At 41.3% G+C, this 22707-nt stretch overlaps 1 protein-coding gene across 2 annotated transcripts in view; it reads left to right on the top strand.

Moving 5' to 3' along the window:
* Positions 1-15235, top strand: part of RB195_022562 (uncharacterized protein) — a gene marked incomplete at both ends in the record, with an annotated part of 45554 nt that extends 30319 nt beyond the window's left edge. Inside the window, 4 exons of one of the 2 annotated variants that reach the window (XM_064209726.1) lie at positions 9302-9422; positions 9507-9647; positions 10282-10405; positions 15174-15235. In XM_064209726.1, coding sequence (XP_064065607.1) covers positions 9302-9422; positions 9507-9647; positions 10282-10405; positions 15174-15235 — 448 coding nt within the window. Of the gene's footprint in view, positions 1-9301; positions 9423-9506; positions 9660-10281; positions 10406-15173 lie in introns of those variants that run through there. The other variant, XM_064209727.1, reaches the window with a different exon arrangement.
* Between the last annotated feature and the right edge of the window lie 7472 nt (positions 15236-22707).

Here is a 22707-nt window from a genome sequence, read left to right as displayed (position 1 = left end):
AGCAAACCTCTTCACTTCCTTCTTGCAGTAATTCTACGCAGTGACTGTTTCGTTCATTAATGTATGTACGGTTGTGAAAACTTGAAGTCTAGTGCAACTGCATAAGCGGTTGTAGTCGGCCGTGGGACCCTCATCAACTCCAATCCGACTGCAGAGATGAGTGAGTCTCGATTGGAATTGACAAGCTTCCAACCTCGAACACAGGTCTTTACGCAATTCCACGAAGCTTTAACTCATTCTGGAACGAATGTTTGTTTGCATATATTTATATGTATATACTTGTATATGTGTATGTATGTGCATGTATATCTATATATATATATATATATATATATATATATATATATATATATATATATATATATATATATATATATATATATATATATATATATATATATATACGTATATGTTTGTATGTATTCTGTTTAGCTTTAGATGGTCCGTCTACACTGAACGTGCGGACCTCAGTATCTTTTCCAGTTGTTTCGTTCCCCTCTCCATAGTTATTTAGGATGTCCTTACGTTTCTTGAGTGATCTTGGCATGGTCATTGATCCGTACCCAGTTGCTGCTCTCAGCTGGTCTCTCCGTGCAGCGAAAACATCACTCCATCCTTGTAACCGTCTTCCGTGAGGGAATTTTTGGGGTCCACTGTAGAGTTAATTAGTCTATCCTCAATCCTTCTCATAATGTGACTGGGCCATGTATGCTTCGCTTCCAATATATATTCCACTGGGTCACGAAAATGTGACATTTCTCCTATGTCGAAGTTGCGAAGACCAGCTAGGTGTTGTGTGAGCCGGTTAAACTTCAGAGACATCTCTTTAGGGCTCTGGGAGTAGTAAGTAGCTGCGTTCACGTGGTACCGGTGTCTACCCACTCCTCCATCCGCGTAAGAGAGCGCTGGAAGTGCTGTCGAGTCGAAGAGATGGGCACCGAGCTCTTGGTCGTAGTGACATGCGGCTCCGAAACGGGATAAAATCTGACTTTTTCTAATGTTAACTTGGATTAATTTTTTCATTCGAACCGCGATTAAAACTCCATCTTTTTTTGTTCATCTTCTCGCATTTCGTCATACCACATTTATTTTAGCTTTCCTTTTTTAAAGTCTGCTCCATTACTTCACGCTTTCATTAAATTTTGAATTGGACCTGTGTGTGCGATTTGGCAAACTTGAATCCATCAAGCAACAACTGCTCGAATTTTCCTACGAAATATTTAGGTATTAATCGATAGAACTTTTCACTTCATCTTCTTGAGCCTTGAGACGACGAAGATGAAAATTTCGATTTGTTTGTTCTTCACAATTTAACATACAGTTGCTTTCTTTTTCTGACGTTTGATGTATCTCTATACGTAAATAATCGATAAGCACAGAGGTAATAGCAGACATAGGGCGCCGACTGACCGGTGCAAGATAGCTATAAACTGCTGACGGTGAGGATGGACGGGACAAAAGGCGAACACAGCGCAATGCTTCGCTGGTGCTATTAACTGCGGCACAGCGCCATTAAAGGCAAGGTACCCTAAATCTGTCCTGGTATGGATTTTTCATGGAAGCGAAGTAATTGCGCACCAATCCGACGCCGCGGGAAACCGTCGCAACCCATTTTATAGCTATCTGACTTCGGCGTACCAATCCGACGCGGTGGCCCCGTCGCGTCTCATTTTGTAGCTATCTGGCGCCGGCGCAGCAATCCAATGCCGGGTAGACCCGTCGCACCCCCTTTTTCGAATTTCATCACACACACACACACACACACACACACACACACACACACACACACACACACACACACACACACACACACACACACACACACACACACACACACACACACACACACACACACACACACACACACACACACACACACACACACACACACACACACACACACACACACACACACACACACACACACACACACACACACACACACACACACACACACACACACACACACACACACACACACACACACACACACACACACACACACACACACACACACACACACACACACACACACACACACACACACACACACACACACACACACACACACACACACACACACACACACACACACACACACACACACACACACACACACACACACACACACACACACACACACACACACACACACACACACACACACACACACACACACACACACACACACACACACACACACACACACACACACACACACACACACACACACACACACACACACACACACACACACACACACACACACACACACACACACACACACACACACACACACACACACACACACACACACACACACACACACACACACACACACACACACACACACACACACACACACACACACACACACACACACACACACACACACACACACACACACACACACACACACACACACACACACACACACACACACACACACACACACACACACACACACACACACACACACACACACACACACACACACACACACACACACACACACACACACACACACACACACACACACACACACACACACACACACACACACACACACACACACACACACACACACACACACACACACACACACACACACACACACACACACACACACACACACACACACACACACACACACACACACACACACACACACACACACACACACACACACACACGGACTAAGCTCGTTATTATACATCATGATGTTATATGCTTTATTATATATTATTGCTTTATTTCCTACGAGGTGCCTTAGGACCCGCCTCTGTTTACACGTTCCGTTACCCCAAGCAGTCTATTCATTAGTTTAATTTGAATAGGTTTGTGAGGAGACCTTATAAATCCTCGAAGGCTCACTGGTTGATGTGGCGCATGCACAGGGTGGCACGTTGCGGGGCAAGCCGTCGTAAAAAAAAAACAAACGTCGGGTTTCGGGCTGTTTTTTACTGCGACAGCGGAGAGATGAGCGAAGCCACCTATTTTTCTGCAATCTTTGACCTTGTATAGAAGCTTTCTATTGCAAATCCATACGTCAGATTCGTGGTATGCTATCTTCAACGATCGCCGTTGCCAGCTTTTTCCTTTAAGGATAAGTTGTCGCGAGAGTTGTGGATAACGATCAGGATCAAGCGTTTAGTTGGGGAAAAAATCCACCTGAAAGCGAGCCCCTATAGAAGAGTCTCCAGAAAAAGACCCCCACCCATCTCGTTCTTTCTGGTATAGCTGCTCATGAAGCAGTGAAAAACTATATTAAATCGAACTAAAGAAACAAATTGGACGCTCAGTAAATAAATAGATCGAAATAGTGTAATATAGTATAAATATTAATAAATATTACTATAATGGCTATTAATTCAAAGTGTGCAAGTAAAATAAAGATATATAATATAATATAGATGCCACTGATAGCTCACCGAAGGATGAGACGTATAAGTACATATGTGCACATATAAGTTGAAAAGATGAGGAAGCTTTCAGAGTGTACTGCACGACACAGTCCTTCTTTTGACAGTTAAAGAAAGGTCGAGAGTTCGATCCCCAGCGGAATCTTTTTTTGCGGAACGGAAAAAACAGCTGAGAACTACAGAAAAACATTTTAAAGTCATTTTCACACTATTTCCTACTTATTTGCACACAATTTTCCTTATCGACAATAAAAACGAATGACTAAGAGTTCGATCCCCAACAGAATTTTCCTATTTTTGCGAAGTGGAAAAAACAACTAATACCTACACAGTACGCATTCAAATAGCATTTTCCCACTATTTTTTTAACTTTCTACACACAATTTTACTTATTGATAGTGATTACAGACAGTGGATAGTTCGACTCTCGCCGGAATCCTGATTTCTGCAAAACCAAAAAGAAAAATTACCGAGAAGAGCACTTAATCGGCAGTTTTTAGACCGACTAAGACAATCGTGACGGCTTTTTGTAAAGGAAGACTTGCGCTATAAAGGGTTCAAAATATTTTTTTCAGGGATTCTGATTTCTTTGAAAGCTCGTTGTAGAACAGGTTGAAAAGTTTAGCATTTTTCTCAACTTTTTCTCAACTAGCTTTTGAGAGAACGAAACTACCTGAAAGGAAAGGAAAAATGAGTTGTGATGGCGAAAATCTTCCTCTACAACACATTTCAGGACATGTGTAGTGTAGCGGCTAGAGGTTCCGCTTCCTGCATGATTGATCGGAGGTTCGAATCCGCCCTAGTGCTCACCAAGCCTTTCATTCCTCCGAAGTCGATAAATTGGTACCAGACTTGTATGGGAGAATAAAAACACTGACTTGAAACATCAGCTAGCGACCGCAAGTCATTGTATAGGCCAGTTACACGTAAATCTCAAACGATTCTGAATTCAAGTGAACGTGGGGGCGCATCCCAAGCGGATTTATTAACGCCAGACACTTTATCATTTATCTTTACAACACATTTCAAACCGAATTCGTCTTTATAACCTAAGAACTGAGTTATTGGACTTTGTTTGAATTCATACAGATTTTGACGCGTAGCCGAAAGTCTCAGAATTCGCATCTTTTCCCGCTGCGAGATTACGATAGCGGCGTTGGGAAATTCGGGCCCATATTCTGATAGAGCATCTAGGAGAACCACTATCTTCAGATTTTGGCCTTTGTAGGTGTTGTGGTTCTCTCAGGAGCTAGTTGAGAAAAACTCGAAAAATTGAGGAAAAATTTAGAATTTTCCTCAACAAGGCTTCAAAAAAAACTAAAGGAGCTCGAAGCACCAAACGTTGCAGTAGTGTAGAGGAAATCTCTCCCCACAAATCGTCATTGACATTATTGCATGAAATTCACTTCTTGCTAATTCTATCCTTAACTGCGCCTGTAGATGTTTTTTTTTTTTGCTCAGTAGTCGAAAGATAGTAAGAAAATCGTCTTTGTCGGATGAGAAGTATCCTCTTTAGTTCTTTTACGATCAATCGCACTTTAGCGGGGATTGATCCCTGACCGTCACAATAAAGACAGCAGCACATTACATTGTGCCACCTTGTGCTATTTGCCGAATCAGTGGGATTTTCAATAGAGTACGTAATACATTTAAATGGTTGTAATGAAGGAGTACCGAGGCAATTTTCAAGCTAGGAAAGAAATGAAGTTTGTCTCCTACGTTCTCATAGTGCTCAGTGCTATGCTTCTGATCTGTTCAATTTCGTTTATATAAGAAAATAATACAGAAATTTGTAATGCTTAGGTCTGATGGTTATGACAGCAAGTTTAGTTCTTTTTGAAATTTTTATTTTAAAAAGAATTTAACTAATTATTTCCAGTTCGCTATATTTACTCCATTATTGTTTGTCCTCAAATTGACAGCTGACTGTGGGTACCGGATAACTCGTTTTGATTCCTTCTCTCATAATCGATGTTTTCCATTTTCGTAATAAAATTTTCTTAAACAATTTACTTTAAAGCAAGGCTGCAAGGCTTAGTTAGAACGCATTGTATAGCTTACACTCTTTTTCTTGCCTTCCTACTCATGATCCTTCACATTTGTCTTAATTTCGATGTCCTTCATTTGTTTAGGATTTTTCCAAACTAATCTCGGATCAAAAGATGTGCAATTATGCCTGCACAATCTTTAAAAATACTTCACCCATCTATTTTTCTAACATTTTGCATCCCTTAATATATGTGTATTTGAAATCGACCATCCCCTCATCTTTTTCTTCTTGCTCTCTTCATTTTTTCTCCTCTTCTGACAACCTTTACGACCCGCTCCTGCTCCGATTCCCCTCTTACAACCCTTCCGTTGAGAAATTCTTAATGCACGCTCGACTCTGCGAACGATACGCATCCGTGCACATATTGATCGGTTACCGCTTAAAATGTTGCACTTGTATCCACGCTGTCGAAGGTTTTCTTGTAGGCGACGAAGGTTAAGGCAAGGGGCAGGCAAAATTTTCGACGAACCTCTATAGCCCTCAACCCGGTCTGAACGTGATCCATGCAGCTGAAACCCTGATGTAATCCAGCTTGTTCTTGAGTTTGGCTTCATCCAGCATCCTAAATATGCGCATGAGGATGATCTTGGTGATTACTTTATTCAAGACGCTTTGCAAACATATGGTGAGGTAGTTTGAAGTAGTCTGGGTCACTTTTCCAATGGATGAGAAAGGTTTGCGAGGTCTTCCACTGGTCTGGGATCCTTTCTGAAAATAGGACGTCATGTGTGCTGCTAGAACTACAAGAAACGGATAACCACCAGTAAGAAGGACGTCTGCGGGAACAAAATCCCGCCTTCGCTTAGTAGGGCTGTTAGCGGAATACTATCCCTGCGGTACTTCTTTAGAATTGTCCTGCTCTGTGCTGCTCCCAGAATCGTCTGCCTTATATCGAAAGCTTTCATGCAGCTAGTGTTTGTTACTAATCGCTCAATCTGTGACGCATTCGTATTAAGCCTCAAAGTCCTTTCCAACAATTCATTGGAGGTTTTCAAAATTTACTCTTTCTTTGCTTTTTCGTGCGTCGTTTCGAGGCAGCTTCAGCACAGGCTCGCAGTCTTCTGAGCAGCAGCTCGTATTTCACGTTTGGGTCCTCTTTGATATGCCTGTGGGACAAAGTGTCTTTGAGTACGAAATCATCCTATGCTTTCCTTTAAGAGATATTCTTTTCCATTTTGTGAGTCTGAGCCGTATTTCCTCATGAAGAAGATAATGATCAGAACCACTACAAAAGGATGGTAAAACTGCGAAATCAAGTAGGCACCTCCGACTAGTTAGAATCTGGCCGATCTCCACCCTTCGTTGAAAGAGAATTCCCATGAAAGAGGCGAATTACGAGCAACGGCCCAGTGAAACGATTGCCGTTTTCATTCCGCTCCCCAGTCCGAATCTTCCGATCCTACATTACTCTTTTGTGACCTTTCCTAGTTTGCGTTGAAGTCTCCCACATCGAATTTGCAGATGGACAATGAAGCATTGTAGTTTGAGGCAGTGTTTACTTGAGCGGCAAGTAGACTTTTCCGTATACTAAGTTAGCGGTGCCAGGCAGGATTAGCTTTCTCCACAAATCGTCGTCAACCTACACGGATCAAGGAGACAATCTTCGTTATTTTGCCAAGACGATGGTGAATCATAGCGGTGGTTTACTTTTAGCTAGGCCTCCGATTCCAAGAAGTAGGTATCGAACTCCTCAACTTTGGAACTCCTACCAGAGGACATACCTCTGCTGTGCAACGCTCAAAGTCTCCTCGATGTCACTATGGTGGGATGTATGCATGTCTATACATATGTATGTATATGTGTACGTATGTAATGAAATGTATACTATGCATGTCGATGCATGCATGGCGATGTTCATGAGAAGAACGGGTGTTTAAGAAGCAATCTGATCCTAATCGCAAAAGAGATCGGTAGGTCATCCTGGAGGATATGAAGGTTTACTGCCTATGTAGCATTTCACCATCCTAAAAATTGATGAAAATGGTCTTTGTTGAAAGAGATCGTCTACGCGCTTCATATATTCAATATCCCCGACTACATTTAAGAGTCAAACTCCGTACAGCTCCATAAGATGCAAAAAGAAAAATCGAATCATTGTCCAAGGAAATGTTCCATACCTTCCTCTACTTGCTCCACATCCCGCATTACTGCTCACAGACTACAGCACTGTTAAACATGTTTGTTTTATATTCTTTGTTCAAATGTTGTGTGGCAAACTTAGCTGTACGCTTTAACTCTAAACCCTATATACATATGCATATACATATACGTATGTATATGTATATATACATATATACATATACACATACATATACACACATACATGTATATATACATATACAAATACATACATACGTACACACATACATAAATACATGTATACATTTACATATATACATACATATATACGCACATATATACACACGCAGGTCTATCCATCACGGAACCTACGTCACAGAACCCAAATTCATTTTCAGAAATATTTGGTCAGCTTTCCAGAAATGTCCGCAGTCCGAAATTATCTGTCCGTCGCTTCGGGGCGGCCGCGTTCGCAACTGCATTAGAATGCTGGTCTTGTTGACTCGACTTTATAGAGAAAGAATTTACAAATTCAATGCCCTAGTTCGAAATAGTACTCATCGTCGTAAACAGGGGATGCGAAAAACACAGTTGAGCTCGACGAAAGAAGTGGTTATCTTATTTCTATGCGGTTTCTTCTGTGCCTGAAGCAAGTGCAGAAAATCACCAAAATTAGTGTGGCCGAGTAGGAAGGAAATCTTAGGTTGGTGTAAAAATAATATCCGTTTTTTTCTATGCGAGAAAATTGAGCACAAGGTTGCTATATGCTGTGTTGCTTGTCTTTTCGTTTATATATTTTTGAAAGTCTATGATATCCTCTTTGTCAAATTTCCCTTGAAAACAATTTCCTTTTTCACAAATTCTAGTTCTATATGTCACTATCTCAAAGCGCAATCCTCGCCGAACTGATTTCTCTCAATTTGAACTCGGTCCACTGGACCTAACAGGATCCGAAATATCAAGAGAAATTAGAGCGAGTGGAGCACTAATAAACAGCATTTGGAACACAAAATTTCTTTGTGGTGTCTTAAGTTCCGAAAGTAAAGAAGGGTGCAAACTTCATACTTTGACAGGGCCGATTTGAAAACTATCATCGGAAGTGACACAGTGAAAACGTGCGAAAAACTGTGAGGACAATAAGTCTTAACATGATGAAAGATTCCGTGGGCATTAACCCGAGCCGCGATCAAGGCCGTGAAAATAATTTATCCGACTAACGTTGCGGCCTATTCGTTCTTGTCAGGACCTTGAAAGTGAATGTGGCATCCGGAATTTTGAATGACAATTTCAAGCTGCTTACCGCCCCTCTCTTTCATCTGTTGCACTTCCTACAATTTCTTTAATTTAATCTGGCTTCTGGTTTGGTTTTTTTTTTTAAGTTTTTCTTGCCAGTAAATCTTTTTTTTATTTCCTCTTGCGTCGATGAAGGCTATTTTTCCCATTTTCTTAAAAAGTAGAATCGTAGCACAACTATTAATTTTAATTTTAATTCAGAAACAACAATATAATCAACGTTATCTACGTCTCTCTTGCCTCGTATCTCTATTCTTTATAACAACATTTAATTCTTAACTTTTTAATAAATGAGTAAATAAATTTTAATTTTTACTTTTGATAAATTACCTGTCTTCCACCTCTGCGGCAAAAACTGATGAGTTCTTTGCACAACATAGGAACTGAAAGCATTTTTAATTATTATTTATTATTAATTACTATTTTATTTTTAAGATCTCTAGCTGCTTTTTTTCAGCGCTGCCGATTCATTTTCACGGCTACTTTATTCCTTCCCAAACCTTGGAGTAATAGTCGAAGTTAAAGCCCGCCTTGGAGTTTGCTACCAGAATCTCGGCGATTATAACCGTGCCCTTAAAGTTAGTTAGATTTCTAAAGCGAACTTCTCCTCGTTCGTGATGTTAAATGCTAATGCTATATGAGCAAAATATACTTATTTTCAGTTCTACAATCAGGCTCTTTCTGACTCGACGGAGACACCGTTTTTGTCGAAAACGCATATACGATTCAACATAGCTCTGAGCAGTGAAAACGCTGGAGATCTTTCGAAAGCTGAAGAGGAGTACAAGAAAATTGTAGCGGAGGTAAATCTTTGAGATAGTTTATGCCGCATCGCTGGTTACTTTCCTTATCAAAGAACAACATATGTGTGATTTTTGCTGGTTTCAACATCCAGTGTGAACAACTATTTTTGCAGTTTTTCTAATCCATCCAAAAATGCTAGGCAGTAGATTCTTCTTCATGATCGAGGTTGCGCCGATTGTTTTTCCGAACTGAGTTTCATGAAATGTAAACGTGAATAAATGTATCAGTGTTGGCCGCGTATACGAGTCTGGTTGTTACCTGCTCGTGGTGACCTTGCTTTTGCTAAATGCAATCATGCATTTGAGTATACGCTTTCGGAGCGTACGAGCTATATAATTTCTACTGTTTTGTGGCGCAAGTTTTGCAAGCATCGCAAACAGGTGCTGTCTCCTGGAAACGCGACCCTTTGTTGCTTGTTCCCCCCGACCTGAGTTCTTCAGACATCTGCGTCGTGCTCTGGAGCATCACCTTGGCGAAAAGAAATTCAAAGATCAGATAGAATTCGCTCACTTTTTATCACAGCAGCCACAGGGATAGAAAAGCTGCTGAATCTTTGGGCACATTTTGTAGACCGTGATCCTAACAATCCCTTTGATATAATTCTGTCATGGTGATAAGAATGTGAGTATTCAGGCGTTTTTCTTCAGTCCAACAATTCTCGCATTTTATCCTATGTACAATCCTCGTAGGGTCACATCGAAAGCTTGCCGAAGCGGCAAGCGCCATCAACTCTTGAACCCGAGCGCGTTCACATACGGTTAGTCCGGAACGACTGACCAAGTGGGAGGTTCTGGATACTGAAGATGCAGAATGGAAAATCTGGTGGAGACGACAGAACCATCGCAGAAATGCTGAAATATCTTTCGTGTGGGATTTGTGAGATGACAAAGATCATCCGTTCAATATGGGTCAACAAGAGGATACATGGCATGTGGAAACACGCTATCATAATTCATCTCCACAAGAAGTTACCATTCACGGATCCTGGGAACTATCGATGAGCTTCATTGCTACGTTAGGTATTATGAAGAAAGGAGGAGATTATCCTGGTCCGACTTATTAGACATCGCGAAGAAATAAAGCAGGACGAACAAGCTGGCTTTTGTTTTGGCCGATCTACGATTGACCTGGTGTTTATCGTTAGAAGAGTGATTGAAATCTGACGGCGGTATTCGAAGCCTATGCAGCTAGCCTTTAGAGGCTTCGAAGCCGCTTTCGAATCCCTTCATTGGTGCCGTCTTTCCAGCACGCTTCAGCTGTTCTGACTCATGGACCGACTTACTAAGCATCGCGAAGAAACAACACGCAACAAGGAAGCTGGCTTTCGTCCTGGCCGATCTTCGATTGACCAGGTGTTCAGTATTATTTCGTATTTGTCAAGAGAGTGAACGAAATATGACAGCAGAAGTCGGAACCAATGCAATTGGCCTTTCTCTACTTTGAAGCCGCTTTCGACTCTCCTAAGCGCGGCTGTCTTCTCGATGCTCTCCGCCCCGATGGAGTACCGGGAAAGTTCGTACAGTTAATTAACGGCATGAATAGGAGAGAAAACAAATAATGCGACTTGAATACCAGCCGTATGTGCTCCACCGTTCGATGTGGGAACTGAAGTGAGGCAAAGAGATGTAGGGGACGTTTTCGTTCACCTTTGTCGTTTGAAGCGTGGGAAGCGACGGACGGATAGATTATGTGCGAACTCAAGCGGAAGATCGAACACAATGGGTTCGAATATGTTTAAGAGTGACTCACCTCGGCGAAGATGCGAGTAATCCGTGTTAAGCCATAACATTCGTCTCCCGTTCAAGTCAAATAAGTTATCAGTCATCTGGAAAGGATTGTACAGCAAGTTGTCAATTTTCTGCACAATTTTATATATCTGAGCTAAGTAAAACCTCTGGCTTATAAATTCACTACACGTATTTCTAAAAGCAGCGTTGAAGCGATATTTTGTTGAAACTTTGTAGAAACTTTGTAACTTTCCTTCTGCCAAGGAACTTCCTGAAAATTGTGGTAAAACTATTTTAAAAAGTCTGAATAAATACTGGGTTCTCAATTATATGAGCATAAATAAATATGAATATGAATATAAACATACAAATATATCACTAGATATAACATTTGACCTAGGTGAAAATTTGGTGATACCACTGGTTACTCCGTGAATCTGTCACTAACATTTCACGTAATTATTGGTAACAAGCAGGAGTGAATCACGTCGTCGCCCTCTCGAGCTCGAAATGAAGGTCTGCAGCGTGAGTACTAGTGTAATATGAAGCTATAGCTCTTAGATGAAAAGGAATTTTTCAATCATTGAAGGATCTCATTTTCATGTACGAGCCTGTGTTGTTAATAACTAAGTGCTTTGGTTCAGTTTCTTCACGTTTAGCTGCTTTTTCACATGTTCTTCTCTTATGGATGAGAGTCCTCCGAACAGCAGGGTCAGAGATCAAAGAAGAGTAGACAATTTTCAATGACAATTTTAGATGGCAGAGAAAGATGTTGATGCTTTTCACTTGTCATCCACCAGTACACTATGTCCACTTTTGTGTGGAAGTCTTCATTATGGCACACGTTAGGCCAAAAATACTTAATTAGCCATCTAAGCAGTCGAAAGCGTCAGAATTCATGTCGTTGTCATTGTGATAACATGTCACCACTAGTAGTCTGGTATCCTCATGATTCATGTTGAACGGATGCGATGCCATGGATCATCCGTTCAACATGAATCATGAGGATACCAGACTACTAGTGGTGACATGTTATCACAATGACAACGACATGAATTCTGACGCTTTCGACTGCTTAGATGGCTAATTAAGTATTTTTGGCCTAACGTGTGCCATAATGAAGACTTCCACACAAAAGTGGACATAGTGTACTGGTGGATGACAAGTGAAAAGCATCAACATCTTTCTCTGCCATCTAAAATTGTCATTGAAAATTGTCTACTCTTCTTTGATCTCTGACCCTGCTGTTCGGAGGACTCTCATCCATAAGAGAAGAACATGTGAAAAAGCAGCTAAACGTGAAGAAACTGAACCAAAGCACTTAGTTATTAACAACACAGGCTCGTACATGAAAATGAGATCCTTCAATGATTGAAAAATTCCTTTTCATCTAAGAGCTATAGCTTCATATTACACTAGTACTCACGCTGCAGACCTTCATTTCGAGCTCGAGAGGGCGACGACGTGATTCACTCCTGCTTGTTACCAATAATTACGTGAAATGTTAGTGACAGATTCACGGAGTAACCAGTGGTATCACCAAATTTTCACCTAGGTCAAATGTTATATCTAGTGATATATTTGTATGTTTATATTCATATTCATATTTATTTATGCTCATATAATTGAGAACCCAGTATTTATTCAGACTTTTTAAAATAGTTTTACCACAATTTTCAGGAAGTTCCTTGGCAGAAGGAAAGTTACAAAGTTTCTACAAAGTTTCAACAAAATATCGCTTCAACGCTGCTTTTAGAAATATCAGTAGTGAATTTATAAGCCAGAGGTTTTACTTAGCTCAGATATATAAAATTGTGCAGAAAATTGACAACTTGCTGTACAATCCTTTCCAGATGACTGATAACTTATTTGACTTGAACGGGAGACGAATGTTATGGCTTAACACGGATTACTCGCATCTTCGCCGAGGTGAGTCACTCTTAAACATATTCGAACCCATTGTGTTCGATCTTCCGCTTGAGTTCGCACATAATCTATCCGTCCGTCGCTTCCCATTTTCGACGAAACTTTACGTCTCGCCTGAACAGCCTGTCGATACAATGTTTCTTGCGGTCTTCCTCCACCACTTCCGTTCAGAACTTTCTTTTACGTCCGAGTGGCCTCCTGCAGTTTGGGTGTGGGAGCGTACTCAAGGCAGGTTCGACAAAGCGATCCAATGGTCTCCTTATAATGAGGCCAAGAGAGCGAAGACGGTTTTTTGCGACTACTTTAGAGGGCGGGCCAAGGTGATGGTTACCTCGCGATATCCGCCGGTGTACAATATCCACTTCTGAGTGACGTTCTTCGTTATGGCACATCACTGTCCAAAAGTAGCCAACCATCCGTGTAAACAGCTTTCGTTCCGTGCAATCAAGCCTCTCCATAACTGTTTATGGCGCTGTCCAAGTCTCCGATCCGTACATCATTATAGTGCAAATTGCGGACAGAAAGACTCGTAACCAGACTTCGTTCGCAATGGGAGTCGACCGCAGACGCTTCATTGAGGAGGTGAACGCAAAAGTAGCCTTAGCGTATCTTTGCCGAATATCTCTCTCGTAGCGTTTTAATGCTCTCGTTTTTCAGCATCCAACCCAAATAACAGAAGTCATCCACAGTTCAACTGATTGTCCTTTTATCCTGATTCCCACTGAAGGCCTCGCGGAGACCCACAACTGCTTACGTTTATCAGTGCGGTATAGTAAACAGTAGGCTGCAGCTAATTTCGTTACAAGGTCGACGACATATTACAACTGCTTGGAACGCATATCACTACATCCTCGGTTACTCAAGATCGACCAGAGGACGTGCAAATGGTGCTAAAACAACATCGGCGGTAGACTGCTCAACTGTTCTTGGCATGATATCATCGAAGGCAAAGTTGAACAAGGAAGGACCCACGACAATCCTTTGTCTTACTACAGTTTCTCTTCGAACGATGGAGTAAATCCGGCTGGTATTCGAACAGCAACAGTTGTTCTTCTGTTCATGTCCTCGATTAAGCAAATGAGCCTTCCTGATACTTCATCGGTGCGTAGAGGGTTGAAAAGACGGCCCCGATTAGGAGAGTCGAAAGCGGCTTCAAAGTAGAGAAAGGCCAATTGCATTGGTTCCGACTTCTGCTGTCATATTTCGTTCACTCTCTTGACAAATACGAAATAATACTGAACACCTGGTCAATCGAAGATCGGCCAGGACGAAAGCCAGCTTCCTTGTTGCGTGTTGTTTCTTCGCGATGCTTAGTAAGTCGGTCCATGAGTCAGAACAGCTGAAGCGTGCTGGAAAGACGGCACCAATGAAGGGATTCGAAAGCGGCTTCGAAGCCTCTAAAGGCTAGCTGCATAGGCTTCGAATACCGCCGTCAGATTTCAATCACTCTTCTAACGATAAACACCAGGTCAATCGTAGATCGGCCAAAACAAAAGCCAGCTTGTTCGTCCTGCTTTATTTCTTCGCGATGTCTAATAAGTCGGACCAGGATAATCTCCTCCTTTCTTCATAATACCTAACGTAGCAATGAAGCTCATCGATAGTTCCCAGGATCCGTGAATGGTAACTTCTTGTGGAGATGAATTATGATAGCGTGTTTCCACATGCCATGCATGTATCCCCTTGTTGACCCATAAAACCCGGGAACATCCTCAGAGCACGCTGAACGAGGCTGTCTGCTGGCCTCCGTTCCGTGCATTTTCGCAGTCACTATAGATGGTGCTGCCCAAGTCTCGCATCCATACATCATGATAAGGCCAATTGCGAATAGGTGTACTCATAGCTTGAGTTCTTGAACTATTCACTTTACAGATCAACTAGCAGAACTTGTCTCCGATTTTGATCAGCTGCCCGTCAACCCTGATTCCGGTTGAAATTGTCAAATTGTCGCACAATTGCTTGCACTTATCATGGCGAAGGCGTAATCCATGGGCTGAAGCTAACTGTTCTAACTAACTAACTTGTCAATAACTTGTTTAAATTTCGTGCTGCGTTTCGCGAAAATCACAATATCGTCAGCTTGCTCGAGATCGGCCAAGGTGCGTGGTAATATGATACCCTTTCCTCCTCCACTTCCTCCTCACCTTCTTCTTCTCCAACGCTCCTGCGGCAGTTCTCAGTTGCTACCAATTCAGTATATCGGAAATGTTTCGAAAAAAGAAATTTGAAAATTATCCAACGAAGAAATGGCAAATGAGAGCTTACAGCTTGTAGAACCGAAGAAACACCAAGTAGTAGAAGCAAATTTGCTAAAAAGTTGTTGAAATATTGGTATTGAAATATTTTCATTTTTATTCTACTCAATTTTTATTCTCAAATCTATGAAACATCTTTAAATACTGATTAAAGGACATAATACGACGAAGAAAGAGAAGAGTCAGGTGCATAGGTTGAATTATAGAGGAATGACAAAAAAAAAAAACGGAAAAAATCAATGTTTGTTCCCACAATATGACAGTGGGACGACGCAGCTTCGACACCAGACTCAGTCGGATTTGTGCAAAAGAGTTAGAAACTTGAAACTGCTTCTAAAAGATGAATTCAGTGTTGCATAGTGTTTAGCAGTTTAAAAGTGGATTTAATGTCACTTTAAAGAATAAAGGATAAAGTGTCTGGCACTATTCAATTCGCTTGGGATGCGCCCCCATTCACTTCGTTCACTTCAATTCAGAGTGGTTTGAGGTTTACGAACCTGTAACTGGCCTATACAATGATTTGTGTTGGCTAGCCGATGTGTCAAGTCAGTGTTTTTATCCTCCCAGACAAGTCACAAGTCAGGAAACCAGTTTAATGACCCTGGAGGGATGAAGGGTTTGGTGAGCACAAGGGCAGCTTCGAACCTCTGATCGATCGTGCAGGAAGCGGAACTTCTAGCCGCTACACTACACTTTCCCCTAATGGCACTTAAAGGCATCACTCCACGAATCTGAGGTAGTACGGATTTCAGGTGGTGTATTGATTTGTATGGGAGACTATGGAGAGAGGGGTGATTCCGTCCATTTCTTCCTAATTGCCGTAAAAAACGGCCCGGAAGATACGGCTTCAGGCGTTTTGGCGCACTATTTTCTATAGGGAGTTCGACTGGAGCGCGCCAGGCTTGTGCGGCGCCGCATCTTCCGGGCCGTTTTTTACGGCAATTAGGAAGAAATGGACAGAATCACCCCCTCTCCATAGTCTCCCATTCCGTATACGAATACTCCACCGGAAATCTGCACCACCTCAGATTTGTGAGGTGATGCCTTTAATGACCAAAAAGGACCAAAATTTGTGCGCACTATTAGCTCTTGGAGATCGCGAATAACTTCGTTATAAGAAAACCAAAAGGAAAATTCCAGGTAGTTTTTATAAAAGAAGGTTTGGCCTGAGAACTAGTCATATCGCTGTTTTTCCCATAATCCATAATCTCTTTGTAATTTTGTGGGACAGATGGATGGAAAAAATGGCATTTTTTTAAAAACAATCTTTGTCCCATCAAAAATTTGGAAAAACGGTGAGGTATTAAAAATCGAGTGATGCACCATCTGATAAAATCTTCGGCTATAAAATATTGGAATATGATTTGCATCGTGCGAAGTTACCCCTGAGTTATTGAATTTTATTCAAGATCACACTTTTCGGCCAACGAGCAAAAACGGGATCTTGGCAAGCTTTCCCATTCCAGAAAAATGGGATCGCGTTTTAAAAAAATTACTCATTTATTCGGATAGAAGGACAAAGGAAACCCCTATGTGCAAGATTTCTCCTTTCTGGACGGTCTGGTTCTCTCGAAATCAGGTGACAAGAAAATCAGAAAAAAAAACGAAAACTTTTGACTGTTGCCCCATGTAAATTCCAAAACGGTAGGAGGTGGGAAAACAGTCATATGACTGTTTTCTGGAGCAAGCTTTCTTCTCTTAAAAACTATCTATTAGTAGTACTTCTTTTGATCCTCTTGTGACAAGATTATTCGCGATTTTCCAGATCTTCAATGTGCACAGAATCTGGGTTTTTTGGTCATTGAATTCCAATAAATCTACTTTTAAACTGCTGAGAACTAATACAATTAAATTCTTCATCTTTTAGAAGTGGTTTCAATTTTTAAACTCTTTTGCAAAAATTTGACTTAGCCAGGTTTCGAACACACGAGGTCTCATTGTCACATTGTCAACACGTCATACATTTTCAAAACAGAAGGCTTCCATACTGTCCTACGCCTGAAACAATTTAATGTTTTGTAATTTATTTAATCGTTAAATATTAATTTTTGTAGTATTTTATGAGGTATGTAATTACCTAATACTACGTAATATTCTGTAATACTAGCATGGTATCCTACAATCACTACCGCGCACTGCACACTCCCTAACGCTCTCCTTTCCTTGCAACCATCTCCCTCTACGACCCCCGAAAGGAAAATCCGATCACGCGCTTGACCCTGGCTAGGATGATGTTGGCAGACAGTGATCTACTGTTCTTCGCATGATATAGTCGTTTGCGAAATTGAGCTGAAAGGGTCCTGTCACTGCCACTTGTTTCTTTTTTCAGTTACCACTTTTAACCATGTTGTACATCTGAGCTCAAACTGCGGCGGTTGTTCCCTGATTCATGTTATGAAGTAAGCGAACAAACCTTCCTGGTTCTTTATCATCGCGAAGCGCGTTGAATTATGATAGTATGTTTCCAGAAGTCATGTATCCTCTTGTTGACCCATATTGAACGGATGATCTTTGTCATCTCACGAATCCCAGACGTAGGAAAGCATTTCAGCATTTCTGCGCTAATCCCGTCGTCTTCACCAAATTTTCCATTTCTTATCTTCTGGATACAGACCAAAATTTCCGACTTGGTCGGTGGTTCTTCATTAACCACCGACCAAGTCGGAGGTATATGTCGGTATATGTCGGTCTGTGAACATGCTCGAGTGTAGGAACTGATGACGATGCAGGTTCAGCAACGTTTTGAAGTGATCCCTCCAAATTGGCGGGGCTGCTTCACCGATAGCCCCTTCATTGGGAATGTTGAAACTGAAGAACATCTTTTCACTGTGCCGTTATAGGATGCGGGACAAGAGGTACCCGTGAAAACCGGCTGACCGCTCCTGTCCTCCCTTCAGCACCGCGCCCCTCCGCGTAATTACGGCTGCCGCTCCTGCAGCCATACATCCTCCACGGCCCCTTGAGATCACTACACCCCGCCTTCCTATTGTTCTCTAATCAACGCCGCGCGCGACTTTCTATGGAACGAAGCGGTGGATAGTACGAATTTTAAAGGGGAGCCAAAAACGAATTTCAGCAGGGAATTCTGATGTACGGATATAGTAAACTAAGCGCGTATTATACGGAATAAAAGTGAATTAGATCCTTGCATCCAATGTAACTTTACATAAGTAAAAATTATCTCAACAAGATGCTCCAGAGAAAAGAATAAACTTGCATATATTTTCACATTCTCATAATTTAACACATTTCGTGCCCTAAATCTTCTATATGAACTAGCAGTGCATAAGCATGTGTTTGTCACGATGCCATTCAACGAATTCGTTTTCAACTTTCAACTGCAACAGTTATACGTACAGCAACTTTGTGTGCTTATAACTTTGTATACATTCTTTGAACTCTTTTCTACATTTTACCTTTTCAAAATTTTACTTAGATATAATGTTTGTATAGAGCGCATGTCAAATACTTCAATACTTGCTTGTACGTTTTATACAATAAAACTTTGTATGGTTTTCAAACTTCCTTCAACATTGTTTTGTCGCTTCATTTCTATCTATTCTCTGCATAAAATCAATACGGCAGGTTAGGTGTACTAGTGGAGAACAGAAAAAAAACGATTTCCTTAGAAAGCGAGTAAGAGTAAAGAAGATAGCATAACACCGATCAGTTGGACATTTTTTTGAAACATCTCTCGTATTCCCAGAGATGAATGAGTGTTTTCCACCTAACGTGTCGAAGCAGGATAATTTCATGTTCACTTGCATTTCTAAATGGTATATCACTTATACAAACCTATTTAATTCTTTCTTTCTTTTATATTAACTTGCAAGCACACTTTATGTAGAGCTTCAAACAACATCTAATACCAGGTACTTTTTTTCCGTTCGATTTTAAAACCGCAACATAAAAGCTGCAGGAGCGGCGAAAAAAAATCGTCGTAAGAGCGTAGACACGGCGAAATGGGTGGGGAGGTTGGCGTGGGCGGGGCGTCTTGAAGACGTAGCACAAGAGGAGCAATCAGGCTACTGTAGCGATTATGACGATTATATCAGGAGACGCGCGGTGCGATTAACGACGCTCCTTAGCTTCATGGATACGCGGTGGCACATCATGCGGGTACCTCTTGACCGTTCCCCTGTCGCTATACTGTTTTAGTAAAGCATAGGGATTCTCCCAGTTCTTGTTTTATCACTTTTTTTTCAAACTCCTCCGCTCTTTACGTCCACTCCTTATCGCGGTTTTGCTGCAGTTCACGACGCAGCTTCCTTCTCAGACGCTTCTCCTGACTGGAGTCACTAATACCGCTGGCGGTGCATGCAGAATTATACGTGGATATCGTCTCCGCTTGGATTTAGAGCCGGGGGCGCCCAGCTTCTTCCTCGTCCTCACTCCAACATGTATAAGTACACGTTGGCCTGCCATGACAATCTTCGATAGGAAACTTCTCGGTTTCTTTTGAATAGCCGCATTCTAAAGCTGATAAGAACTGGGCGGTGGTCAGAAGCGAGAGCGACGTTCCAAACTACTTTAGATTTCCGAATATCTGACTGCGGAGTGTTCTACGTCAGAAAGTATTCGAGCTGAAGTTTGAGAGTTCTCATCTTTCGCTTGCGCTGCACTTCAGAGGTCACAAGAGTCGACGCTTACCACGTAAGCTGATGCCGACGATGATTTCTCTTGAATTTGAATGCGAATCCCCTTTTTTCACATAAGTCAACCATATGGCAACTGTTATTCGACTATATGTTTCCCAGGATAGTGCCGTTTATCTAGCGCATAGGATTGTTCTTCAAGTCTCACCTTCGTCACCTGCTGGCTGGGTATCATAGACATCTAAGCATTGAATTCATCATAGAAAGCGTCTTTGTTTCTCTTCACCGGTCCCCGTAGCTGCACGAGCTCTTACGATCCAGAGTTTTCATCCTCTGTTATGCTACAGTCGTACAAGGCGAATCTTGTCGACCTTGAGCCAAATTCTTCCACCAGGTTCTTGTAGTCGTTCCTCGCAGCTTCCTACCTCCTTTTCATCACTACTGCTTCAGTAAATGTTGTAATCTGCGACGCTGTTGACGAATTGGTCTCTGATGCGTATTTCTTGCAGTGCAACAAACAGGACACAGAGATATCTCAGAATTTCAGACAGGGCGGCTTGTTGGAGTTCGCTCGACATTGTGCAACACTTCAGCATAACGGAACGGATGGCCGTTGCCAAAGATTCCATGCTCCCTCCAGGGATTACCTATTCAGGAGGTGAACTTTGTCCATGTGCCGGACAACAGAGTCGCGTGCATAGGCCGAGTTAGACAAGAACGACGAAAAAAAAAAACGAAACAAAAACAAAAAACAAACAAAAATCAACATTTTGTTTGTATAGTATGACAGTGAGACGACACAGGTTCAACACCCGTTGAGTCAAGTTTTTGCAGGAGAGTTAAAAAAATTGAAACCATAAAAAAATGTAAAATTGAAAATGGAATTGAATTGAATTAAATTGTTTCAGGCGTAGGACAGTATGGAAGTCTTTTGTTTTGAAAATATATGACGTGTTGACAATGTGACAATGAGACCTCGTGTGTTCGAAACCTGGCTAAGTCAAATTTTTGCAAAAGAGTTTAAAAATTGAAACCACTTCTAAAAGATGAAGAATTTAATTGTATTAGTTTTCAGCAGTTTAAAAGAAGATTTATTGGAATTTAATGACCAAAAAGCCTTGATTCTGTGCACATTGTAGGTCTAAAAAATCGCGAATAACCTTGTCATAAGAGGACCAAAAGAAGTACTATAGGTACTTTTTTTTGGAGGAAAAAGTTTGTCCCAGAAAACAGCCATATCGCTGTTTTCCCACCTCCTACTCGTTTGGAATTTATATGTGACGACAGTTAAAATTTTTCGATTTTTTTCTGATTTTTTTTGTTTCCTGATTTCGAGAGAACTGGACCATCCAGAAAGGAGAAATCTTGCACATAGGGGTTTCCTTTGTCCTCTATCCGAATAAATGAGTAATTTTTTCTGGGAGATTGCGAATAGCTTCGTGATGAGAGCATCAAAAAAATATTTTAAGTAGTTTTTCAGAGAAGGTTTGCCCTACAAAACAGTCATACCGCTGCTTTTTCCCACCTCCTAGCCTTTTTGGAATGTAAATGGGATAAAGGTGGGAAAAATGGCGTTTTCCCATCAAAAATTTGGAAAAAACGGCGAAACCCTAGAAATCTTGTGATCGGCATCTGAGAGAGAGAATTTTCGGCCAAAACACTATTGGAAGGAGATCTGCACAGCCTTAAGTTGTTCCGATTATGAGACTTTGTGCAAGATCATGGACTTTTCGGCGCGCGAGCAAAAATCGAGATTTTGGAAGTTTTAACACTCCGGAAAAGAGGGGCGACGTCTAGAATCGAAATCACTCACATATTCGCTTAGAAGGACTAAGGAAACCCCCGCACAGAGTTTTTTTTTCTTTTCGGATCCTCTGGTTCTCCCAAAATTTATGTTGGAAAAATCAAAAAAATTCGAAATTTTTCAAATTTGTCTCATCTAAATTCCAAAAAAAAGCCAGATGGTTGCAGAAATCAGCGGTATGACTATTTTGTAGATCAAACATCCCTCTATAATACACCCAAATTATTCCTCTAGGTCCTGTTATCACGAAGGATCTTCCACACGTAACAATGTGCACAGAATCTGCCCTTTTTTGCTCATTAAATTCTGTTTGATTCACGTTTAAACTCCTGAGAACTACTTATAATTGAATTCTTCATCGTTTAGGAATACTTTCAAATTCTTATCTCTTTTGCAAAAATTTGGCTCAATGCGAAGTTGAAGTGTGTGGTCCCAATGTCAACACGTTGTGCACCTTCAATACAAAATGTTAATGCTTCCACGTAACTTATCTACGCCTGAAACTTAACATAACGCTTTGCGGTATATGTAATTATTCAATGTTATTTGATGTAATACTTCGTAACGTATGTAATTATTTAATACTACGTAATAGTCTGTCCTAATTAGCACGCTATCCTACATTCACTACTGCACACCGCACACTCCCTTACGACCCCCTCCCTTTCCGACCCCCGATGGGAAAATCCCATCACACGCTTGACCCTTCATGTAGCTGCACAGGCTGTATAACTCATACGTTCCCAATATGA

This window comes from Necator americanus, chromosome X, assembly GCF_031761385.1.
Source record: "Necator americanus strain Aroian chromosome X, whole genome shotgun sequence".
NCBI lineage: Eukaryota > Metazoa > Nematoda > Chromadorea > Rhabditida > Ancylostomatidae > Necator > Necator americanus.
The sequence above is the reverse complement of the archived record's forward strand: the minus strand, read 5'-3'. Positions and strand labels throughout refer to the sequence as shown.